We start from the raw sequence: 18882 nt of genomic DNA, 5'->3' as shown, positions 1-18882 counted from the left end.
GATAAAAGTAAAAAAGCTGCAAGTCGCTGGATCCTGATTAAACCACACGCAAACGCATGTTACTGCAAGTCCATTGCAAATGCATTGAAATGAAAACGCATTTGCACTGGATCTGTTTTTGCGTTAAAAAAATGTTCAGGACGCATGTTAAAAAACGTAGTGTGAAAGCAGCCTTATAGATAAATGAATACTGTGGAATGAAAGCTATATAAAGCACCTAATGTTAGTCTATAGCAGATTCATACATGTGTGTAGGGTGTATATTTATATGCATACGTATCCATGTATATATATATATACACTGTATATATATTTACAGTATATTTTTTATTATTTTAACCCTAGAACGCGCAAGCAATTCAATCTACCATAGAAAACAAATGACCTCGCAGGCCTGCGAGGCCCCAGGTATGCGTTCTAGGGTTAATTGCTGAATATCTGGCTCAGTTCTATCTGTACTTATTGGTCTATTCAGCAAAAGAAAGGAACAGAAAAAAATAATTTTATATATCTATATATACTATGTGTGTGTATATATATATATATATATATATATATATATATATACTCTCCTCCCAACGTGCACTCTCTTCTCCCCCCGTGGTCTCTCTTCTTCCCCGTATACTCTCTTCTCCACAAGTGCACTCTCTTCTCCACCCGTGCACACGCTTCTCCCCTAGTGCACCCTTCTCCCCCTGTAGTCTCTCTTCTCCACCCCCGTGGTTTTTCCGTTCCACCCTTGTGCACTCTCTTCTTCACCGCCATGCACTCTCTTCTCCCCCTTGCACTCTCTCTTCACCAACCCCATGCTCTCTCTTCACTACTCCCATGCTCTCTCTTCTCCCATTATGCTGTCTCTTCTGCCCCGTGGTCTCTATTCTCCCCGCGTGGTCTCTCATCTCCCCCATGCTCTCTATTCTCCACCCCCGTGCATGTTCTTATTCCCCTGTGCATTCTCTTCTCAGCAGTGCACTCATTCTCCCCCGTGCACTCTCTTCTTCTCCTGTAGTCTCTGCTCTCCCCCCGCAATCTCTCTTCCCCTCCCGAGGTCTCTCTTCTCACCCCCCGCTGTCTTTCTTCTCACCCCTCGCTGTCTCTCTTCTCACCCCCCGCTGTGTCTCTTCTCACCCCCGCTGTCTCTCTTCTCACCCTGAAGTCTCTCTCCTCCCCCTGAGGTCTCTCTTCTCCACCTGCGGTCTCTCTTCTCCCTCCGCGGTCTCTCTTCTCCTCCCGCGGTTTCTCTCTTCTCCATCCGCGGTTTCTCTTCCCCTCCCGAGGTCTCTCTTCTCCGCCCATGGTCTCTCTTCTCACCCCCCGCTGTCTCTCTTTTCACCCTCCAATGTCTCTCTTCTCACCCCCCGCTGTCTCTCTTCTCACCTCCCGCTGTCTCTCTTCTCACCCCCGCTGTCTCTCTTCTTACCCCCGCTGTCTCTCTTCTCACCTTGAGGTCTCTCTCCTCCCCCTGAGGTCTCTCTTCTCCCCCTGTGGTCTCTCTTCTCCCTCCACAATCTCTCTTCTCCCCTGTGGTCTCTCTTCCCCTCCCGAGGTCTCTCTTCTCCCCCCGTGGTCTCTCTTCTCACCCCCCGCTGTCTCTCTTCTCACCACCCGCTGTCTCTCTTCTCACCACCCGCTGTCTCTCTTCTCACCCCCCGCTGTCTCTCTTCTCACCCCCCGTCTCTCTTCTCCCCCTGCGGTCTCTCTTCTCCCCCTGCGGTCTCTCTTCTCCCTCCGCGGTCTCTCTCTTCTCCCTCTGCGCTCTCTCTCTTCTCCCTCCGCGCTCTCTCTCTTCTCCCTCCGCACTCTCTCTCTTCTCCCTCCGCGGTCTCTCTCTTCTTCCTCCGTGGTCTGTCTCTTCTCACTCCGCGGTCTCCCTCTTCTCCCCCTGTGCTCTGTCTTCTCTCCCTGCAGTTTCTTTTCTCCCCCTGTGCTCTCTCTTCTTCCCCGTGCTCTCTCTTCTTCCCCATGCTCTCTCTTCTCCCCTGTGCTCTCTACTCCCCCTGCTCTCTATTCTCTCCCCTGAGCTCTCTTCTCCCCACCCCCTGCCCTCACCCCCTGCACTGTCTTCTCCTGTTTGCGCTGTGATGAGAGCAGCGACTGGACGGTTTGCGGGATGCAGGAGATCAGCGGCGCCCGCAAGTGATGCTGCTGCTGGATTGTTACTATTGATAAACCCACAGCAGTCAGGGCGCTGAGCTTATCACACAGCGCAGGGGGAGAAGACAGCACACAGACAGCTGCTCACAGGGGGTGAGGGAGAAAGAGAACAGCATGTGGGGAGGGTGCTGGGGAGGACGAGTGGGAGAGGGGGGCTGCATCGCATTGTACCTGGTCCCTAACTCAGCGTGCCTGCGCTGAGTTAGGCAGCAGGGCGGCAAGATGAAGTTGTCTGTGATGCCTGTCAACAGGGTGAGGGATAAGCTCCTGCCCTGTTGACATGACATCACAGGAAGTAGCAAAATCCCAGCAGGAGCGGTCACATGACTACTCTGAGCCAGGGAGAGGGTCTGACAGCAGTTAGGTAGTTGGACCTACATGCCCCTGTGTAGTCCAATAGTGAAATAAAAAAAAAAATAAGCCGGATAACAGGTCTAGAAAGGAGTTAAAGGGGTTATCTGTTACTATCAGCACTACCTAAACTGTCCACTAGATGGCATTTCCCACAAACATTATTATTTTCAACATCTCATACTCTATACATCAAAATATACATGAATATGATTGTGGCCTCTGGGGGTATAAATTCGGCCACCTCATCACAAAGTAACAACTTGCAAAGGAATATCCTTCATTATCAAGGTCTTCGTGGGTTAGAACATAATGTGGCCAGAAAAGTTGTTTCGAGTCTCAACAGAAAATTAAAGGGAACCTGTCATCAGGATATTAGTCTACTAACTAAAGTCATGTCTTTAAAGGCATCTTAATGCTTATTAATTCAATTCTTCTTTAATTGGAAATTGTAGAGAAATCCAGCCTTGAAGTATTAATTGCGATTGTAGGAGGTGGACACAGCACTTCCAGTTTTCATGCTTCTCTACTTATTTCCGGACACTCTTCGACAGACAAGTAACTCTTCTTTCATTGATCACCTCCGCTGCCCGAGATTCCGAGGTCGTCATTACAAGGGGTCGTTTCATCAAAGTAAATTCTGAGAGTCGGACTTTAAGTTTGCACATGCACTGCCCCCTCTGACAAGATGACCATGGGCAATGATGGCACCTATGCACAATCTCAGGCACTGGAGCAGTGGCATAACTTGAAGTTCATGGGCCCCGAACCAAAAGCTCCAACAGGGCCCCCAATTATTGCATGTCTTTAATAGCATTGATCTTTTCATATAGGCATGTACATCGGCAGATCCAGTATTTTGAGGATCTTGTTGCCGTGGTTATTATTCTGGCCTGTCTTGGCATTTATCTATATGTTTGTCACTGTCTGTTTTTTATTTGGGTTACTATTAGGTGACCTTGTTAAATGGTGATTAATAAACGTTACATTTTAGGCATCATGAAGAGGGACCTGTCCATCAGAGACTGGAGGTCGGATGTAGGCGGCAGGAAAATAGGGAGAGAGGCAAGAGAGCTAAAAATTCAGTGTCCGCCCATTGCACTTGCGATTATAACTTCAAGACTGGCTTTCTCTACAATTTCCAAACAAAACAAACAAGTAAATTATGGATTTAATTGTCACGTTGGTCTTTTTAGAGACCAGTGACAATCTTTGGATAGGAGCCTCTCATCTGCCTCTTTACATTTAAAGGGGTTTAGTTTCTTTTTATACTGAAATGCTTAAATGTCAGTTTTTGTCTTGCAGCTTTTCCAAGCTGAGGGATCAGCATTGCTTACTAAGTAGTCACGCCCTTCAGGTTTAAATAGTGGGGTTTCCCAGCAATCCCTGCTGAAGATACAAAGTCATTTGGTTTTTGGCCGTTTTGGAGGAAAGTTCTGCTGTGGAAGATTCCTGCTCTCAGGTGTTATCCTTTTGTTACTTTTTCCCCCCTGTTTGTCTTACCCTACCTTGTGTCTGGTTGGTGCAGCGGTGAGGTCTAGTGTACCTCATCTGCTCTCCACTAGTCAGGGTACCTATAGGGCTTCTTAGTGTCTCAGACTCCTGTTCAGCGACAGTTGCGGAGACTATATAGGGATTGGCTTGGAGAGTAGGGACAGCTGCAGGTGAGGATAGGAGGTGTCCCACCATTCCTTCTCACTAATTCCAGGGCCTCCTGTTGTTTTTGTGTCCACCGGTGTCCCCTATTTTAACTGCATTTTTACGCGTCAGATGCATGTAGGTCTGAACGTTCCCCGCCACGCTTGTATTACCCGTAACGTGTGACATTAATAAGCATTAAAGGGGTTTTACACACAAGCTTTTAGTTACAGTTCTAATATCCTGATGACAGTTTGCCTTAAAATGTTTGTGCAATATACAGACAGTCCGTTCCTTTCAATAGCCATTGATGTGATATAGTGCTTCATTTCCCCTGTGATAGATGCGTTACCTCTATGGATAAGAAATAAGGACAATGAAACTACATGAATTCATTTCCACAAAATTTATTATGCTACTTTTCAAAAGTGCATTAAAATGAACCAAAAGCATATATTTTGTGTCTTGTACTTTGCAAATATGGTATATTTCTTATTTATTTAAGATTTGTATTTATTTATTATTTCCTGTCCACAGTTGTGAGAATTATTCATTAACATCCAGTAGTTTAGTAAAGAATGTGGCCTCTATCTTTGGTTGTCCGAGTTTATTTTCCGATTTTGGAAACTGTCTGAATGGCTTTAATCCACTCTTTCCGCTCCTCCGCTGATGCAGCCTGCACAAAGTAATGCACTTCAGATGCTGTGATGATTTCAAAAAGGTTTCCATCCACGTCTTGCCTTTTTGCTATAAAAAGTCATAAATATAAGATGTGTCATCCAAGCTAACAGATAATATAATGCATCATATCACTTAAAGGGCTTCTCCTCTTTCAGCAAACTTCAGTTAAGTGAAGAAAAAAACAACAAAATTTCCTTTACTTCCCCTCACTGGGTCCATGGGTTGCATGGCTGCAGTGGTGATGGCATGCTGCAGCCAACCACTGAGCTCAGCGGCTCATGGTGTCTATATTGGAGAATAAATACCGTAAATCTAAACTGGGCTTTTTTTTACCTCTATCTGAGCCTGAAGTTTGCTGAATGAAGACATCTTAATTCAAAAATAGTCTTAAATAATACCATAGCTGTAGGAATAAGTCTATATAAATTGACAAATACTTGCAATGTCTGAGCCACTATGAAGGACATTGCCTCATTATAATGTTAGTGTACCGCCACGGTGTTGGTCGGGCTGCTCGGATCCGGGATCGTGGTGGCTCGAGGGACCCAGACCCGAGTTGGCGGACACTTTGATCCGTAAAAGGAGGTATTTACAGGGGAGACGTTCGTGACGCCACCTGTTGGTTGCGGTAATGGGAGTACCGCCACTGCTGTTAGGAGTACCGGGGCAGATGGAATTAAGCAGCCAGATGTTAGTCCCTCCACAGGTAGGGAAAGCCCCGGGCTCAGGGTGCTTGGTGGGTATTTGGGAGCGCAGGGTGCCAGAGTACTCACTGTGGGTAGTCGTGGTGCTGGATGAGGATTATAAAGTAGACACTCACACTGAAGGTAAACCAAATCCTCTTTGTACCACATTCACTGCGTGGAGCCCGTCCAGGTGTCCACTTCCACCGGTGTCACTTAGTAATCAGGAGCCCACCTCCATGCACAATTTAGTTGTCTGTTTGTGGTCCCTTGGCTTGAAGCTGTTGGGGCCTCGCTCACTATGTGTAGTGTAGCTGAGCTCTTGATGGCTGGCACTTGGGATTTCAGTGGGCTGCTTTACTGGAAAATCCTATCCCCCGTGGTGTGCTGATGCCTTTAATCTCTGAGCTCTTAGGGAAGTTCGTGAAGATACTCTCCCTCCCAGGTTAATTATCAGTACGTTGAATCGGTTCCTGACCTAGGGTCCTGTACCCCGTCGTGCTCGGTAGTTCTTTTGGGTTTTCTGATGCCGAAAGTCCTCCTAGACTATGTCCGTCGCGCCTTTTTCCAATGTCACTACTACCGGTCCCCGACTCCTCTGGTCCCGGCCCACCATCTGCGACCCAACCTTGGTCTACCTCCCAGGAGCTTAATCTCCCTAGCTCCTCTCTCTTTGAGGGCTCTCACTCGACTCCTCTATTTCCTCCCACCAGTTTGCCTGACCCCTAGGTGGGTGGCCCTTTTCCAGCTAGACCAACCCAATGGTGTGTCTGGCAGGTGTGAGGTGTTGATTGGGATTTGTGGTACTGATGGTAGTGACACCAGTTTCTTAGGAACTTGGAACCATGGGGGGTAGGTCCTGCACCCTGAGTGACAGGATGCAGTTCCCTGTGGCACCCTGATATACTCAGGGGCGCCACATTAGTACGAGGGGTTGCTGATAAGTTTTTGGCTTTACCCAGAAAGAAACAAGATAGGGTGGTGAAACTTCACATTTATTCCACATACTCTCCACTGATGTCAACACACTTCGTACATCAGTATTCCAAGTTCTGTAAGCCTAGCAAAAATAAAGATTTTGGTTGTGCCTCAAGCCAGGCATTCGTAGCAGCCATGGCATCAGAAATGGTATGAAATTTGGTACCCTTGAGGTGTTTCGTCAGGTTTGGAAACAGATGATAGTCGGAAGGAGCTAGATCTGGTGAATAAGGTGGGTGGTCAACCAGCTGGAAGCCCAGCTCTGCCAGTTTTGCTGTGGTCGCTTGTGCAGTGTGAGCGGAGGCGTTGTCTTGCAGGAACCAGACTCCTTTGGACAGCTTGCTGCACCTTTTCGTCTTCAGACTTGCCTTCAATTGGTCCAAAAGTTCAATGTAATAACTTGCATTGATGGTGGAACCCTTTTGAAGGTAGTCCACTACCAGTTTGCCCTCCTTATCCCAGAACACAAACGCCATCACCGTAGTGGCTGATTTTTGCACCCTGAACTTCTTAGGATAAGTAGAACCATTGTGCCTCCACTCTTTTGACTGCTCCTTGTTTTCAAGGTCATACAAATAAATCCAAGTCTTATCCATAGTGACCAGTCAATCCAGGAAGTTCTTATCAGTCCAAAAACGCTGACAAATGGACCGAAAAGTTTTCACTCGCTGCTTCACTGAACTGTTGTGAAACATTTGGGGACCCACTTTGCAGATTGCTTCCTCATGACCAAATGTTCATGGATAATGACACAAACATGTTCACGAGAAATCCCCATGATGTCTGCTATTGCTTTAGCTGAAATTTGTCGATTCCCCAGTGTGAGGTTATGCACAGCATCGACGATCTCCAAACAACAACCACTCTCGGTCGTCCAGGACATTCCTCATCATTGTTGCCGAAATGGCTCATTTTAAATTTGGCAACCCAGTTCTTAACTGTGGAATATGAAGGGCATTGATCCCCCAATGAATATTCTTCACAGACATTCCTTGCAGAAACAAGAATTTTATCATTCCTCTGCTCTCAGTTGCTGAGGATATCGCATTAGACTCCGCCATTTTGTTTTCCCACGTGCGTAGAACACTATTACCATAAGCAACAAACACACAATTTTGAAAACATATATTAAACACATAAGGCTTTCATGTGATGTAACATTCATTATCATAGAAACAAAACAAGATCACAAAGCCAAAGATCTATCAGCAGCCCATTGTATCAGGAATTAACTTTCTTGTGGAGGGACTATTCCAGTAATACACATATGTAGTGCCCCTGAATACATCAGGGTGCTACAGGGAACTGCATCCTTTTCCCACGGTGCAGGACCTACCCCCACCCATAGTTCCAAGTTCCCAGAAACCGGTGTCACCTCCATCAGCACAACAAATCGCAACCAGCAACTCACATCATGACCTGTCGGACACACCAGTGGGTTGGTCTAGCTGGAATAGGGCCACCCACCTAGGGGTCAGGCAGACTGGTCTTAGGGACGAAGTTTGTCTAGTGAGAGCCTTCAAAGTGAGAGGAGCTGGAGTGTTAGCTCCCGGGGAGCTAGACGAACCGAGGTTGGGTCGCAGACAGTGGTCCGGGACCAGAGGAGTCAGGGACCGGTAGCAGTGACATTGGATAAGGGTGTGACGGACATAGTCTTGGAGGACTTTTGGCACCAGAAATCCCAAAAGAACTGACTGGTACCGAGCACGACGGGGTACAGGACCCTAGGTCAGGAGCCGATTCAACGTCCTGACAATTGACCTGCAGAGGAAGGGAACCTTTAGGGTCCTTCCCAGAGAGCTCAGAGACTGAGGGCATCAGCACACCGCAGGGGACAGGGTTTTCCAGAGAAAGCAACCCACTAAAGTCCCAAGTGCCGGCCCTTGGAAGCAAGTCTTCACTTAAAAACTGAAGAACGGGACCTTACAGCTTCAAGCTATAGGGACCCACACGGACACAAAACTGTGCACTGAGGCAGGCTCCGGATTACTATGTGACACCGGTGGGACCGAGTACTTGGACGGGCTCCCCACAGTGGCAGCGACAGACAGAGAATTTGGTTTACCTACAGCGTGTGTGTCTCCTTTATAAACCTCATTCAGCACCACGACTACCGACAGTGAGTACCCTGGTCCCCTGCACCCTGCTCTCCCAAATAGCTACCAACACCCTGAGCCCGGGGCCTTCCTTACCTGTGGAGGGACTAACATCTGGCTGCTTCACTCCATCTGCCTCGGTACTCCTTACAGCAGCAGCGGTACTCCCATTACCGCAACCCACAGGTGGCGTCACAAACTTATCCCCTGTAAATACCTCCTTTATACGGATTAATGTGTCTGCCAAGCCGTGTCCAGATGACCCCCTCGAGCCACAATCCCGAATCCGAGCAGCCCGATTAACACCGGGGTGGCACACATACTCCAGTACCGAGGCACTGTCCGGCTTCCCTTCCAATGCCAGTCTCTATCTGGTTCCTTCATCCCTGGTACTTTTATTATTTCGCTACAATCTTGGTTAAGAGTATTAGAAGTACATGTGTGTACAGTCCTGAATATTTTGGAACTGTTACAATATTTCAGATATAATTCCAGCAAACTTGGAATTTTTCTGGGTGAAAGAGAGTGTGAGTTATGTAAACTTTGCCCCAAAGTGGATGATTCACTTAGTTTTTGGTTGGAGCTTTCACTGGCAGAACTCAAACGCCTCTATGATACCAACAGCATTGGCAAGTAAAATGTATACTGAAAAGCTTTGAGCTTGTCCATCAGGTTAGCAGGTAATCCTACTCTTGGTCTTGGGCCATGTGCACACGTTGAATATTTGGGGAGTTTTTTACCTCAGTATTTGTAAGGCCTCTTGTGATGACATTACAGACGATCAGGAGGCCTGGATGCTTTGAGAGCTGTGTTGAAGCCCTGCTGAGACTGATGGAGTCACTGGCAGAGGTAGCTTCTATTTTTTATTACATGTGGTCAATGGTCATATTCTATTTTTGGCTCTCAAGTTTTGCATTCAACTCTTATGGAAATTACGGTGGCAATTTACCATAGAGATTTCCAATATCTTACTATGTCAAAGCACTTCAGACCTGATCTTAGACAGCATCTACTAACATGAGCTATCCATCATAACATCTCATCAGACACTTACCTTCTTCCACAGCAGTCACAACACAGCCTCGCAAATGTATAGATCCCAATGGATCTTCATTCCCCTGTAAAAAAAAAATGACATGGCTTACTGGGAAAATTGCTATTTGTCTTACACTAAAGTTGTTTCTGGAAGTGGTATCACCAGGCAAATGCACCATAGGGGCATCAGTTAGGTGTCCTTATGCCCAATACCTATGGAGATGTGACCTACTGCAAGGTTCCCCATTGTCACAATCATAGTAACATTACTATATAAGTGACCTTGTGATTTATTTGTTTTTGCATTGTGACCCCAATAAACCTGGAAGTTATCTTTATGGGGCATTTTAGCATTGCATTATTGGTTTACACTAATTGTCCCTATAGCTGAAGCTGACATATTGCTTGCCCCCTGAAGATGCTGGGCAGTTCACAACCCCTAAAGGAAACCTGTTTCTTGCTAAAACAATATTTACTTGCAGATATAATGTTAATCTGCAGATAAATAGTATTAAAATGCTGCCTGGTCACCTTACTAAAAGTGCGGCTTTCAGTCATATAGGTGTGCACAGAGCGCTTAAAGTTATCACTCACTACTAGTGATGAGCGAGCATGCTTGTCACTACTCGGTACTCGCACGAGTATCACTGTACTCGGGCTGCTCGGCGGGGACCGAGTAATCTCGCGATACTCGTGCTTTACTCGTGGTCTTCATTTCTGCATGTTGGCGCTCTTTTGAGAGCCAGCCCTCATGCAGGGATTGGCTGGCAGACCACTGCAATGCCACAGCCCTGTTAGTTGTGGAATTGCAGTGATTGGCCGGCCTGCACAGCGTCACCGAGCCTTTATATAGGCCGGCGCGCTGTGCTCTGCTCACAGCTATTCTGACAGTGAGTGTAGGGAGAGTGTCGCTGATTCAGGGAAAGCTTTGCGGCCCTTTATAGTTAGTTCCGGAGCAGGGCTGCAAACAGTGTGACCAGAAGTCCTTCTCAGGACTATTCTAGTTGTATACAGGCAGGCAGGGTATAGCCAGGTCGGAGTACAGTAGCAGAGTCCTTCTCAGGACTATTGTTGCTATATACAGGCAGGGTATAGCCAGGTCGGAATACAGGCTAGTGACCAAAAGAGTCCTTGTCAGGACTATTGTAGCAGTATACAGGCAGGCAGGCAGGCAGGGTATAGCCAGGTCGGAATACAGGCTAGTGACCAGAAGAGTCCTTGTCAGGACTATTGTAGCAGTATACAGGCAGGCAGGCAGGGTATATATAGCCATTCCTAGTGGTGACCGTATACCAGCCTTCATCATATCTGGGGCTGGTGTACACAGTGTAAAACAGTCCAGATAGTGTCAGACTTCTCAGTAATTGTCGCTCCTAAAAACCAGTTAGGTTCTTATTGCGTCCGTGCTTGCATTTAAAAACAGCACGTGTGTGGCAGTCGGTGGCAGGGTACAGGTGCGCGTTTTGCACAAACTATTATATAACGCACAAGTCTAGTGTATAATACACGTCAGTCAGCAGTGTCTGATAGTGTCAGACTTCTCAGTAATTGTCGCTCCTAAAAACCAGTTAGGTTCTTATTGCGTCCGTGCTTGCATTTAAAAACAGCACGTGTGTGGCAGTCGGTGGCAGGGTACAGGTGCGCGTTTTGCACAAACTATTATATAACGCACAAGTCTAGTGTATAATACACGTCAGTCAGCAGTGTCTGATAGTGTCAGACTTCTCAGTAATTGTCGCTCCTAAAAACCAGTTAGGTTCTTATTGCGTCCGTGCTTGCATTTAAAAACAGCACGTGTGTGGCAGTCGGTGGCAGGGTACAGGTGCGCGTTTTGCACAAACTATTATATAACGCACAAGTCTAGTGTATAATACACGTCAGTCAGCAGTGTCTGATAGTGTCAGACTTCTCAGTAATTGTCGCTCCTAAAAACCAGTTAGGTTCTTATTGCGTCCGTGCTTGCATTTAAAAACAGCACGTGTGTGGCAGTCGGTGGCAGGGTACAGGTGCGCGTTTTGCACAAACTATTATATAACGCACAAGTCTAGTGTATAATACACGTCAGTCAGCAGTGTCTGATAGTGTCAGACTTCTCAGTAATTGTCGCTCCTAAAAACCAGTTAGGTTCTTATTGCGTCCGTGCTTGCATTTAAAAACAGCACGTGTGTGGCAGTCGGTGGCAGGGTACAGGTGCGCGTTTTGCACAAACTATTATATAACGCACAAGTCTAGTGTATAATACACGTCAGTCAGCAGTGTCTGATAGTGTCAGACTTCTCAGTAATTGTCGCTCCTAAAAACCAGTTAGGTTCTTATTGCGTCCGTGCTTGCATTTAAAAACAGCACGTGTGTGGCAGTCGGTGGCAGGGTACAGGTGCGCGTTTTGCACAAACTATTATATAACGCACAAGTCTAGTGTATAATACACGTCAGTCAGCAGTGTCTGATAGTGTCAGACTTCTCAGTAATTGTCGCTCCTAAAAACCAGTTAGGTTCTTATTGCGTCCGTGCTTGCATTTATAAACAGCACGTGTGTGGCAGTCGGTGGCAGCGTCAGGCTCCACGTTGTCCCTGGATAGAGACGTGCATGAGGGCCTCAAAACATTGTTCCCATTGCAAAGGAGTGGGTCTCCTGTCGTTGTAATGTCCATTCTGCAAAGAATGGGCGAAAAAATTTACCACTGGGGGTATACCTGAAACAAAGGCCTAAGTATTGCAATTTGTAACGGTCATCATCATGGAGGCGCATGAGGAGAAGGAGGAGCAGTCCAGCGATTAGCCAAACTCCAGAAGTGTGTACCCATGGGTGAGTGGAGGTACATGGCAAACTTTAAATTCCGCTCTCATTTGCTGGTGGTGTGGTGAAGTCTGGCCCAATCCAACCCTTGTTCATCTTGATCAGAGTCAGCTTGTCAGCATTTTCAGTTGACAGGCGGGTGCGTTTATCTGTAATGATTCCACCTGCGGCACTAAAAACACGCTCTGACAAAACGCTAGCAGCAGGGCAGGCCAGGCCTTCCAAGGCGTAGAGAGCCAATTCATGCCACGTGTCCAGCTTGGATACCCAATAATTGTAAGGCACAGAGGAATGTCGGAGTACAGTTGTTCGATCTGCAAGGTACTCCTTCAGCATCTGGGCAAACTTAGGATTTCTTGTGGCACTACCCCGCACCTCAGGGGCTGTGGTACGTGAGGGGCTGAGAAAACTGTCACACATCTTAAAGACTGTTCCCCTACCTCTGGCGGATTGGACTTGTGCCTCTCTCGGCTGTACGCCTCGGTTGTCCACTGATTCATGACCTATGCCGCTAGCGTTTTGTGAGGGGAATGCTTTGCCTACTTCCGTGACTATGGCCTTCTGGAACTGCTGCATTTTGCCTGACCTCTCCGCCTCGGGAATAAGAGACATAAAGTTCTCCTTTTAGCGTGGGTCTAACAGTGTTACCAACCAGTAATGATTGTCGGCCAAGATGTTCTTAACGCGAGGGTCACGAGACAGGCAGCTTACCATAAAGTCAGCCATGTGTGCCAGACTCTTAACAGCCATCACTTCAGTATCCTGACCGACACGATGACTGAACATGCTGTCCTCCTCCTCCTCATCATCTACCCTGTCCTCTGGCCAGCCACGCTGAACCGAGGATATGACTGCATGTCATATCCTCAATTTGGCCAGAGAGTTGCTCCATGTCTTCATCCTCCTCCTCGTCATAGTCCTCCACTGCACGTTGTGATGAGACGAGGCTGGGCTGTGTGTTATCATCACCCACACCCACTACTGTTTCTTGCTGAAACTCATCGCGCTCCGCCTGCAATGCATCATGTTTGTTTTCTGAGCAGAGACCATTTTAGAAGGCAGAGAAGCGGTATGGTGACGCTAATAATGTCGTCATCGCCGCTCACCATCTTGTTGTAGTCCTCAAAGTTTTGGCGGATGGTGCATAGGTCGGACATCCATCTCCACTCCTCAGGTGTTATGTGTGGAGTTTGACCCATTTCCCGACGGCTTAGGTGATGCAGGTACTCAACAACTGCCCTCTTCTGCTCACATATCCTGACCAACATGTGCAGAGTTGAATTCCAACGCGTGGGGACATCACACACCAGTCTGTGTGCCGGAAGATGCAAACGGCGTCTTAAGGCGGCAAGGCCGGCTGAAGCAGTAGGTGACTTTCGAAAATGTGCAGACAGGCGGCGAACTTTTACCAGCAGATCAGACAGCTCTGACTATGACTTTAGAAACCGCTGAACCTCGAGGTTGAGCACATGGGCCAAGCATGGAACATGTGTCAGCTGGCCTCGCCTCAAAGCCGCCACCAGGTTCCGGCCATTGTCACACACCACCTTTCCTGGCTTTAGGTTCAGAGTTGTGAGCCAGTGATCTGCCTGCTGTTTCAGAGCTGTCCACACCTCTTCTGCATTGTGGGGTTTGTCACCTATGCAGATTAGCTTCAGCACTGCCTGTTGCCGCTTCGCCGAGGCAGTGCTGCAGTGCTTCTGTGTCGCCCTGGACAAGCCAGGGGCCACAGAGCACAACACTTAAACACCCCACACTCCCTGCAGGCATATCATAGTCAAAACACAAAATCCTTGTTGCCTTCCCCAGGGGCTGTTGTCCACACCAGGGTGTGGAGCCAGGCGGTTGGTCTCCACCCACCGAGGAGGAGGGAAAACACAGGCAGTGAGAGTTAAGCTAAGGAAGTGGAAGGAGGAAAGTAGTAGAGAGGAGAAAAGTGACAGCAAAGAGCCTGAAGTTGGTCCGGGTGTGTGGCCTGGACAGGACAGCAAGGTTGGCAGGATGTGGTGACCGTCTGCAGTGGAGGCCGATTGGAGTCTGCCGTAAGGACCGTGGACGGGTGGTGACCCGGCCGTACCGGACCGGTATACAAAGCGAAGCCAGCACCATTGGCAGAGGACTTTCGGATCCCGGCAAGGCTTGGTGTCGCCGTGAATTTGCCAAATCCGTTATTGAAGGGGACCTCAGGGTTTCCAAACAGCCAAGTCCAGATAGAAGGCAACCGTACAACCGTGAAGGGGAGACACAGCCACCGGCAAGGGCAACCGTCTCCCAGGGCCAGCGCCTGTGGGCAAAAGGGGCTCCTCCGGCCCATATCCAGGTCAGGGAGCGGGTTACCGTTGGGAAACCATCACTACCAACACTTAACTTCGGTGCAGGGAGAGACAGTCATCACTAACCTGCAGGGAGGAACAACCGCAGCCGTCCGAGTGACCTGTCCATCCAGCCACTTGTTTTACCCTGAACTGTGTCATCATCATTGGGCTGAGTGAGTACCTCCGTGCCGTGCGGCACAGCGCTGCCCCTGCGACCATGCACTTCATCAGGCCCCGCAACCCGCCTGTCATCCATCTCTACCCCATCACCAGGCCCCGGGACAACCAACCCCCCTACCCACGTAGGGGAGAAATAACAACAAAGCTGCTCCCTGTCACAGGCTCCCGGGATCCCCGTCCAGAGCAGCGGTGGTGTCCACACAATCACCACAACCGTGGGTGTCGTCACGGACAATATCCCCAAAACCCAAACCACCCCTTTTCACTCACGGGCGAGTAGCGCCGCTCGAGTCCCCGGGATCCGGCCATCGCTCGAGCCAACGAGCAGCAGCAGCCGTAGAGCTGCGTCAGCCGGACCCGAGCAGTGGGAGAGCGCACCGTCCCCTCCTCCGCCAGCGACACTTACAGCTTGGGACTGGTGTGGAGGGTAAAGTGGATCAGGATGCGCAGGAGGAGGAGGAGGCTGAGGAGCATGACATTCCGGAGCTGTAGAGTGTGTGTGAAACCCTGACTGAGGTAGGGCCTGCAAAACTTGGTGTGTGAAGGACGTATTCCGTCCCTCGCTCAGACTGGGTCCCAGCTTGCACAATATTAACCCAGTGTGACGTCAACGAGATGTAGCGGCCTTGCCCACATGCACTTGTCCACGTGTCTGTGGTTAGGTGGACTTTGGCTGAAACAGCGTTGTTCCGGGCACGTGTGATGTTTTGTGACACGTGGTTAGTTATGCAATGCGGGGACGGCACACAGGGAGAAATAGTGGCGGCTGTGGACCGAGTAACGTGGGACAGCTGCCACCATCAGTTCGCGGAATGCTTCTGTCTCAACCAGCCTAAAAGGCAACATTTCCAGCGCAAGCAGTCGCGAAATGTTAGCATTTAGAACTGTGGCATGTGGGGTGTTGGCAGTGTATTTGCGCCTGCGCTCAAAGGTTTGCTGAATGGATAACTGAACGTTGCGCTGGGACAAGGACGTGCTTGATGATGGTGTTCTTTCTGCGTAGGCAACTGCAGGTGCAGGAGTGGAGGAGGCTTGTTCGCAGGCAGCATGGACAGGGGATTGGCTCGCATGCACAACCAGCGAAGACGTAGCAGTGACATCAGCAAGCACTGCTCCTCGACTCTGTTGTACTTCCCACAAAGTCGGGTGCTTGGCTGACATGTGCCTGATCATGCTGGTGGTGGTCAGGCTGCTAGTTTTGGTACCCCTGCTGATGCTGGCATGGCAGGTGTTGCAAATGGCCTTTTTAGAATCATCTGGAGCCAACTTAAAAAACTGCCAGTGTCAGAGTTCCTGGTTTTCCAGTTTTCTTTTGAAAGAGCTTGCCCTTTGTTAACATGGAGTTTTCTGTTATGTTGCCCTACTTCCTGTCCATCTGTTTAAAAGCCGCCCCTAAAGCTTAGTCCAGTGCCTGAGTATACTGCTTCCTGTGTGCTCCTGCCCTGCTGCTTTTGGTTCCTGATTGTTATTCGGATCCTCTTGGAAAACAACCGACACCGACTCTGGACTTCATCTGGTATCATCTAGCTGTACCTGGACTCCGTTTGCCGTCTTTGGTCGGAACTTCTGCCCGGTTCCTTCCGTTTAATACCACTCTGGACTCACATCACGTACAGACATTTTTCGACTTACCTATTGCCCTTTTGTGTCCCGGCTGCTGCGCATTTAGGGCTTCTGGGGTGATTGCCAGACAGTCCCTGTATAGGGGTTTGCTGTTGGTGGTCTCCCTGGGGGAGTCCGGTGCGCGGTACCGGGAATTCCCTTTCGCTCAGTCCCTGGAAGGTATTTCCTGTATTTATGTTCTACTGTGTTTTTGTTCCGTTTATGTACATATTTGCTGGTTGCATATTATAAATGTCTTGCACCAAGAACTCGTCTCTGGTTGTCATTGCCCTAACGCAATCGAAATCCTCAATACATACAATAGTATTACAGCCAGACTCGGGAAGACCTAACATTTGTACAGGCACCTTGTGTCGTGTTGTTCCGGGGAACAGTTGACTGACGTCTGCCTGGGGCCACCACTCTGCTTCTTACTGCCTGTTGTGATGCTACGCCTCCCTCCCCCTGTGCACTGCTGTCCTCGCTCTGCATATCCTCCTGCCAGGTTGGGTCAGTTACTGGATCATCCACCACGTCGTCTTCCTCTTCCGCACCCTGCTCCTCCTCCTGACTTCCTGACAATTGTGTCTCATCATCGGCCACCCCTTGTTGAGACACGTTGCCAACTTCGTGAGAACGTGGCTGCTCAAATATTTGTGCATCTGTACATACAATCTCGTCATGGCCCACTTCAACAGGAGCTGGCGAGAGGCCAGAATTTGTGAATGGAAACGTGAACGAACAGCTATTCCGAGTGTCCAAGTGTGGGATCAGTAATGTCCGTGGACGTGTACTCGGCCTGGTGGTAGGAAGGAGGATCAGGTTCTGAAATGTGCGGTGCAGTATCACGGCTACTGACACTTGACCGTGTGGAAGACAGAGTGTTTGTGGTGGTGCCAATCTGACTGGAAGCATTATCCGCTATCCAACTAACAACCTGTTGACACTGGTCTTGGTTCAAGAGGGGTGTACTGCTGCGGTCCCCAAGAATTTGGGACAGGACGTGCGAGCGACTAGATGTGGCCCTTTGTTGTGGCGAAATTAGAGCTTGCACACAACCTCGGTGTCTGCCTGCACCACCATCACGTCCACTTCCTTGTTCGTTGACAACGCCCTTGCGCATTTTGCAATGCTGTGCTGATGTGTATTCACTAGACTTGTGTGTTATATCCAAGTTTGTGCAAAACTCACACAAATGCAGCGGAAAGCTGCCACCAACAGGCACACACGTGCGGTTTTTAAATGCAAGCACGGAGGCACTAAGAACCTAACAGGTCTCTATCCAGGGACAACGTAGAGCCTCCCAATGTTTGGCTTCCCTGCCTAAGGGCTATACTATAATACACCCACTTCCTTCCAATGGGCACTTCAGGTTTACAGGCCTTCATGCACGTCTCTATCCAGGGACAACGTGGAGCCTCCCAATGTTTGGCTTCCCTGCCTAAGGGCTATACTATAATACACCCACTTCCTTCCAATGGGCACTTCAGGTTTACAGGCCTTCATGCACGTCTCTATCCAGGGACAACGTGGAGCCTCCCAATGTTTGGCTTCCCTGCCTAAGGGCTATACTATAATACACCCACTTCCTTCCAATGGGCACTTCAGGTTTACAGGCCTTCATGCACGTCTCTATCCAGGGACAACGTGGAGCCTCCCAATGTTTGGCTTCCCTGCCTAAGGGCTATACTATAATACACCCACTTCCTTCCAATGGGCACTTCAGGTTTACAGGCCTTCATGCACGTCTCTATCCAGGGACAACGTGGAGCCTCCCAATGTTTGGCTTCCCTGCCTAAGGGCTATACTATAATACACCCACTTCCTTCCAATGGGCACTTCAGGTTTACAGGCCTTCATGCACGTCTCTATCCAGGGACAACGTGGAGCCTCCCAATGTTTGGCTTCCCTGCCTAAGGGCTATACTATAATACACCCACTTCCTTCCAATGGGCACTTCAGGTTTACAGGCCTTCATGCACGTCTCTATCCAGGGACAACGTGGAGCCTCCCAATGTTTGGCTTCCCTGCCTAAGGGCTATACTATAATACACCCACTTCCTTCCAATGGGCACTTCAGGTTTACAGGCCTTCATGCACGTCTCTATCCAGGGACAACGTGGAGCCTCCCAATGTTTGGCTTCCCTGCCTAAGGGCTATACTATAATACACCCACTTCCTTCCAATGGGCACTTCAGGTTTACAGGCCTTCATGCACGTCTCTATCCAGGGACAACGTGGAGCCTCCCAATGTTTGGCTTCCCTGCCTAAGGGCTATACTATAATACACCCACTTCCTTCCAATGGGCACTTCAGGTTTACAGGCCTTCATGCACGTCTCTATCCAGGGACAACGTGGAGCCTCCCAATGT

At 48.9% G+C, this 18882-nt stretch overlaps 1 protein-coding gene across 1 annotated transcript in view; it reads right to left on the bottom strand.

The window, feature by feature from the left end:
- Positions 1 to 4577: 4577 nt before the first annotated feature.
- The window catches only part of PLEK (pleckstrin), an 85495-nt gene continuing 71190 nt past the window's right edge, over positions 4578 to 18882 (bottom strand). The window contains exons 8-9 of the mRNA XM_075338057.1: positions 9636 to 9699; positions 4578 to 4890 (exon numbers count right to left, since the gene is read on the bottom strand). Of these exons, the coding sequence (XP_075194172.1) occupies positions 4751 to 4890; positions 9636 to 9699 (204 nt within the window). The 3' untranslated portion in view covers positions 4578 to 4750. The remainder of the gene's footprint in view (positions 4891 to 9635; positions 9700 to 18882) is intronic.

The sequence above is a fragment of the Anomaloglossus baeobatrachus genome, chromosome 3 (assembly GCF_048569485.1).
Source record: "Anomaloglossus baeobatrachus isolate aAnoBae1 chromosome 3, aAnoBae1.hap1, whole genome shotgun sequence".
Taxonomy (NCBI): Eukaryota; Metazoa; Chordata; class Amphibia; order Anura; family Aromobatidae; genus Anomaloglossus; species Anomaloglossus baeobatrachus.
This window is presented reverse-complemented; position numbering and strand designations above follow the sequence as displayed.